Source organism: Lolium rigidum, chromosome 7, assembly GCF_022539505.1.
Source record: "Lolium rigidum isolate FL_2022 chromosome 7, APGP_CSIRO_Lrig_0.1, whole genome shotgun sequence".
Taxonomy (NCBI): Eukaryota; Viridiplantae; Streptophyta; class Magnoliopsida; order Poales; family Poaceae; genus Lolium; species Lolium rigidum.
This window is the reverse complement of record NC_061514.1, coordinates 178673463-178679623: the sequence shown is the minus strand read 5'-3', so window position 1 is coordinate 178679623 and position 6161 is coordinate 178673463. Positions and strand designations below refer to the sequence as shown.

The 6161-nt window shown below is 44.3% G+C and overlaps 1 protein-coding gene across 1 annotated transcript; it reads right to left on the bottom strand.

The window, feature by feature from the left end:
- Nucleotides 1-765: 765 nt before the first annotated feature.
- LOC124676029 (peroxidase 50-like) lies at nucleotides 766-5724 on the bottom strand. The gene is made up of 3 exons (XM_047212112.1): nucleotides 5402-5724; nucleotides 4913-5279; nucleotides 766-1310 (listed from the first exon to the last, which is right to left on the bottom strand). Exons 1-3 carry the CDS (start codon nucleotides 5615-5617, stop codon nucleotides 916-918), a joined length of 978 nt encoding a protein of 325 aa, XP_047068068.1. The 5' UTR covers nucleotides 5618-5724; the 3' UTR covers nucleotides 766-915.
- Between the last annotated feature and the right edge of the window lie 437 nt (nucleotides 5725-6161).

Genomic DNA, 6161 nt, shown 5'->3' with positions numbered 1-6161 from the left:
TGACACTGAAGCAAAAGTGTTCCATCTCCTCGATGCTATGCAGAATTTCTAACTGCATGTTGCCTAGCTATGCATGCACCGAACTACAGTATGTGCATCTATAGCTAAGCTTTAAAGCTTGGACGTTGGACCATGCATGTCCACGGAGAAGAAATATATGTTTCTTGTGTGTTATGTTGATAAAGTGATTGTTCTTAATTTATTCATTCGAATATAGTGAGAGGCTAAATCAGTAGAACTACACAAGTTGAATTACATGGAGCACTGTTGGCCTTTTTCGTTTTTCAGGGTTCACCTGAACTACTAATCCATCAGCTACTTCAGCTTGATTGGCAGCAGGCAACCAAAGCGCGTTGTGTTGAGTTTTTTTAATCATAAAACTCAAATGTTTTTTCCTTTGTACTATATACACTTTCTTTTGCGGGAAAGACATAAAGCCATAAATCAATTCTTACAAGAACATTTTTACAAAAAGAAATAAAATATAAGTCCTTCAAAAGTTCATCATTGTTTTCTTTCTGCAACCTCGACGGCGCGGCGTGAGCAAAGCTCGATGCCGTTTCTAGGCCTCCGGCGTAGCAAAGCTCGTGTCGGAAAAAATCTTGAAAAAAACCAGGCACTTGTATAAGCAGCGGCTAGGAAGTTGTCGACGTAGACAAGAAGATGTCGGCGACTACGATCTCGATAGATCCCCGTCCCAGAAAACTAGTACCGATAAAGGCCGGGAGATAATCCCAGGTCGGACGGAGATGGGGGACACCAAACTATTCAAACCATCCGTATCACTTTGCACACTTTTTCATTCTTTTTATATCACAGAACGAGAAAGCAAAATGTATTCCTGTATACTTTTTACGGGAAGAGAGAGTTGTTCCTTCTCTTTTTTAGAGAAAGAATCGAAGTAGCTGAATCCATTCAGTTGAAAGCTGCACAGTTGTGGCGTATGTTCCCCTGGGACGCATCGGTCTTGACCCCAACGCGGCCCATCTTGGTGATAGCTGCCACGAAGGCCTTGTCAAACGCGGCCTCGCTCTTGGCCCAGGCATCCACGGTGGGCCTGGACCGCGGGTCGGTGTAGAAGAGCTGGTCCGAGCTCAGCAGGCCCATTCCGGTCTGCAGGTTCTTGAAGTACTGGTTGTCGAAGGCCCGTGGCGTCACTGTATCCATGGGCACGGCCGTGCGTGCATCCACGTTGGGCGGGCACCAGGACTGAAGCTGGGCCGCAAACTTTGGGCTCAGCGTCGGGTCGACGGTCGGCCGCAGCCGGCTCGCGAACGTGCTGCAGTGGGCCAAGCCCACCGTGTGCCCTCCTGTATTTCGTTCAACAAGACAAAATAAGAATATGTTTATATAAAAATAAAAGCGATACACAAAAACATCAGGAATGGATTTGCTGGCAGTCCATGTCACGAAGCTCAGAAGGTAATATCAGGTATTCCCTCCATCTCAACGAAAGTTTTCTTAGATTTGTTAAATTTTAAATGTATCTTAAACACTATTTAGTATCACCTCTATTTCAAAGAATAATGCGCACACGTATCATAAGATGAATTTTAACCATCAAAATAGAGAAAAAAATCTTAATTATATTATATGTAATTAGTATCATTGGATTCGTATTGAAAAGCACTTTTTAATGATGGTAATTTCGTACGACCAACCTTTATTTATTTAAAATAATTCTTGGTTAAACAAAAAAAAAGCACGAAAAACATGGACGTCTTATTCTTTGTAATGGATGGAGTAGATATATCCAAATTTTATCAAATATTTAACAAGTTTCATGAGACCGAGGGAGTAGAAGTAATAAAACATGGCATGTCTAACCTCTACAATGGTGAACCAGATGAAACAATGCATCATGCAAATTCCAAAGATATCATACGATGCCTAAACATTACTAGATATAAGCCGTATAGGTTTTACTAAAAAAATCAAGAATATATGGTGTATTGCGTTGCACCACTTATCTATATAATTTTATTTAGGATTATTTTACGTTTTCTTATATTATCCAAAGTCTTCTATTTTCTCACGTCAGTTGTTCAGGGTTAATCCCGTTTAAACCTAGATAAAAAAATTCTCAATATGTGTTCTGTAATTTTCATGCCAAAAACTATATGGCTTACAAAATGGAACCGAGGAATTTTTTTGTAAAATGATGCCCAAACATTTCATTGCTTGGATCTCGATACCTTAGTTAAGAAAATAGTCGAGTGAAAATAAAACTAACTTGCCATATGTTTGATTTTTTCGCTTAACAAATAAAATAGTCTGCACCATTATCTTTCTCCCCCCCTCTGCAAAAAGCTCATGCATACCATTGCCCAGACATTCGTCCAAAAAAACTTTGGATCTGCCCCTCTCTTCGACGCATATATTTTCTAAAAACATGTTTGGTTGGAAACTTGGGATACATGTTATCAGGGCATTCAAACCCCCCAAAAATTTATAAAACTTGAAAGTTTTTTTTAAGGGAAGGTCATCATAGCTAAATAATAATTTTAAGTAATTGTTACATCGTGTAGAAGAGTTTGCAGTAAAAGAGAACTTGGAAGTTGATTTCATGACTTGTTTGCCCAAAGAAGAAGGGCTAACCGTTGTACTGATGTAGATTTTGGTTGTTTTAGCAGGTCAGAGGCAACAAAACATTTAGAACGAAATGCCAAACATCTGTTGACCCTTAAATAAAGATTTTATCTATACTCCTATATAGTGTACCAATTTCGAAAGTTTGAATCCAACCATCATAATGCAATGTCTACCGTTGATTTGATGCCATCCAACGGCCAAAATCACTAGGATTCGCAGCTACAGTAGCACCTGTCATCTCTACATTGTTCTAGAAACATTCGTGTGCCACAGCTGGCTGGCTAGCCTATGCAGCTACGCTCTCCATATAAATCACCACTTCACCACACGGAGGATGGCCTTAGTTAGAAAAGGACGGAGCGCCAAAAACAGTAGGACGTTCTAGACTTCTCTCAGCTATTTGCGCACTCGCGTTGACGAGATGACAGAGAGGGCGGGCAGTCTCGGCGCGATGATTACGAACGTTGATACACGTAGGATGTGGCAAACAACGCTTGAGGGCATCAATTTGTATAGCAGATACTCTCTAAGCCTTAAAAATAATGTTACAATTTTTTCTAAAGTCGAATGTATATATACAATAAATAGTGTCAAGGTACATCCAAAATTAAAAAAAACACTATAATATCTTTTTAAGATGGGGTACCATATTTTCTAATCATATCAAGTCTTATCGTAAAAGGCCATGTGCATAACACGTGCCTTGGCTAAACAAGTTGTCGTATGCATGGAAACGGCAGTTCGTTTAGTCGCGTGTGGCTAGCAGCTCACTGGCACCACGTTCATGGAAAGTTGCATCAGTGCCGGGAACATCCTCATTGGTGACATACTGGCATGCATGTTAGAAGATATCTTTGAAGACGATCAAAGCTTTACAAGTAGAAATAAAAAGTTGAAAAGGAACAAGAAATTCAATCAGGAGTACATCCATGGCATCAATTTACATTTAAGCATGTGAAAGTATCCACGTTCAGTAAGACATAATTTTATTAAATTTAATACATGTAATGCAATTTTGAGGGAAAATTAGGAGGTTTATTCGCTGTAACGATTGTTTTTTAACGTGCAAAGCACGTGAAGCTGACTAGTATATATAAATTTACGAACCCTGAAAGCTCTATTTATGTAAGGAGAAAGGCCCATTATACAGGTCGGCATAAGACCCTGTATTTTGTGGGGTGCGGCTAATTTCGAGTCCCGTTCAGATAACGTCATCGAATCTCAGGTTGTAACTTGCCATTAACACGAATCATAAAGCAAATCTAATGATTTGAAGGCATTTTATCTACTTGCAATCTCATTTGCAACTGAAAATTTCTAGTTGCAAATCAAGTGCATGAATCACGATGTAAATCTGAGAATTAGCAAAAAAAACCGATATATTGTCGGCTCTTTCATTTCATCTCATGGTATTAGAGCTGGAGCTGTTAGTTTGTGCCCTGCAACCAGATCGCAAGGGCTAGAGCAAGATGTACTCTGTTTCCTCCATGGCGATATCAATACGTTGGGTGGATGCTCGCCTCGACGTGCTCTGTTTAGATATTGTCCCTCCCTTTCATCCTTCTTCCGAGGAAATGACACGCAACGGTAGCGACTCTCCCTGCATCCATGGCTCTGTGTGGGAAAGCGATGACATCCTGTATCTCCTTCCCTCCATGATATTGATCGCTAACCAAACACAATTAAGGCATACCTCCCCTCACTGTAACTAATCAAATTACAGAATCGTTGGCGCCAATCCGTTGCTACGCAATCCCATTTACATTACCATGGACCCCATTCAATCGCGTTGGCGTTCAAATTTTTGGAACAAAAACACTTTCTAACAGCAAATCAATCACCCAAATCACCCAAATTTTTGGAACAAAAACACTTTCTAACAGCAAATCAATCGTTGAGAGCCTGAGAGGTTTGACTGACCAACCCCTGAGAAAAAACAGTCAGCATATATTTAGCAATCCCGTGGATAATCTAAACTAGTAGTTCATTATTATGAAGCTGATGGCCAAAGATGGCATGGCATGACCAAAGATGACAGGGTCATGGCATCGTGGGTCGGCACGTTGTACTGTAGTACCGTCGTATTCGACGTCTTCCCCATTGATAGACCCGGTCAAGAAGTCGGCGGCTTTGCGCACTCCAAAACAGGACAGGTAACAGCCCGGTGTCTGATTTGGAATTGTGTGGAAGCTTGGACTACCTACCTAGCACTCATCATCGTCCCAGCTCGATCAATCTCAAAGTGCAAGTTAAGCAAACGCAGCCGGATAAGGCGATTAGCTACGTACTTGACTTAATTAACTACGTACTTAGCACGTACCGGAGAGGGCGATCATGTCGGTCTGCGAGAGCCCGTTGGAGGCGAAGAGCGCCGTGAGCTTGTCGAGGGTGGACGACGGCGGCGCCAGCTTGCCCGGGACGCTGGCCGCCGTGGAGCTCAGCCCGTCCAGCCTCCCCAGCTCCACCGCGTACGCCGGCCCGCCGGCCAGCGCGATGGCGTCCCTGGTGGCCATGGTCAGGATGTCCGCGCAGGAGACCTGGTTCCGGCACCGCGGCACCGCGTCCAGGGCCGCCTTCGCCTTGATCACCGCGTCGAACCCGTCGCCGGCCAGCGACAGGTTCGCCGTGCTGTCCTTCTCCGCCGTGTTGTTCGCCGTCGACGCGATCAGCACCGACGCGTCGCAACCCTGCAGCGTATACACATGCGCACGGGTATCAGTCCGGCTCAGCTGGGCATGCATGCTGTCGTACCGACTACCGGCCGTGAGATGGACGCGCGCATAGCCGACCACGACGGCATGTTTCTTACCTCGACGAAGCAGTCGTGGAAGTAGAGGTGCACCAGGGCGCCGACGGTGATGAAGGTCTGCTGGAACTTCTTGGCCACCGCGCCGCGGACGATGGTCTCCACGTCGGGGCACACGCCGGCGTAGTGGTTTCGACTGAGCTGCGACGCGCACACGGTGGCGCTCGCGGCCACCACCGCTACGAGGAGGAGGAACCTCATGACGCCGCGGACGCCCATATCGTTCCTAGCTGCCTTTAGCTTAGCGTGCGCCACAGCTGCAATGGTATACGTACTTACTGTATGGGCGGTAGTGGAGCGCGAGCCGAGAATTAGCGGCGACGACAAGTTTGTGTTTTGTGGTGGGGGCCGGCACCCAACAGAAGAGGAGGATAAGGTCACACACAACGCCACTGATATGATGGATGGCGGTCTCCATTAAACTGAAAGTGCAAACAGCGGATGTGCGTTGCCTTCTTGACAGTGATCTGAAAACGATGCCACCTTTTTTTGCGGGATGAAAACGAATGCTACTTAAATATTCCAAAACACACCCAGGAAAATATCAAGGCCGGAAACGATATGGGCACAAGAGTGTGCTTTTCGTCTCACTTCTAACAAAGTACTCAAATTCGAAATTCTCAAAATTTCACTCTGCTCTCCTCAAAATTTCTGAGAGACTACCTCCCTTCGGAAATAAACGGCGAGCAGGAAAATACTTATAGGTGTGACGGGTTCTCTGTAGATTAAGAACTAACTTAGTTTGCAGTCAGATGATATCATC

Bases quoted from the DNA above. Each gene is read 5' to 3' on its own strand.
- LOC124676029 (XM_047212112.1), bottom strand. From the start codon at position 5,617: ATGGGCGTCCGCGGCGTCATGAGGTTCCTCCTCCTCGTAGCGGTGGTG. The intron at 5,280-5,401 runs GTAAGAAACATG...TATACGCTGCAG, and splicing joins TCCACGACTGCTTCGTCGAG to GGTTGCGACGCGTCGGTGCT. The intron at 1,311-4,912 runs GTACGTGCTAAG...AACGAAATACAG, and splicing joins CGACATGATCGCCCTCTCCG to GAGGGCACACGGTGGGCTTG.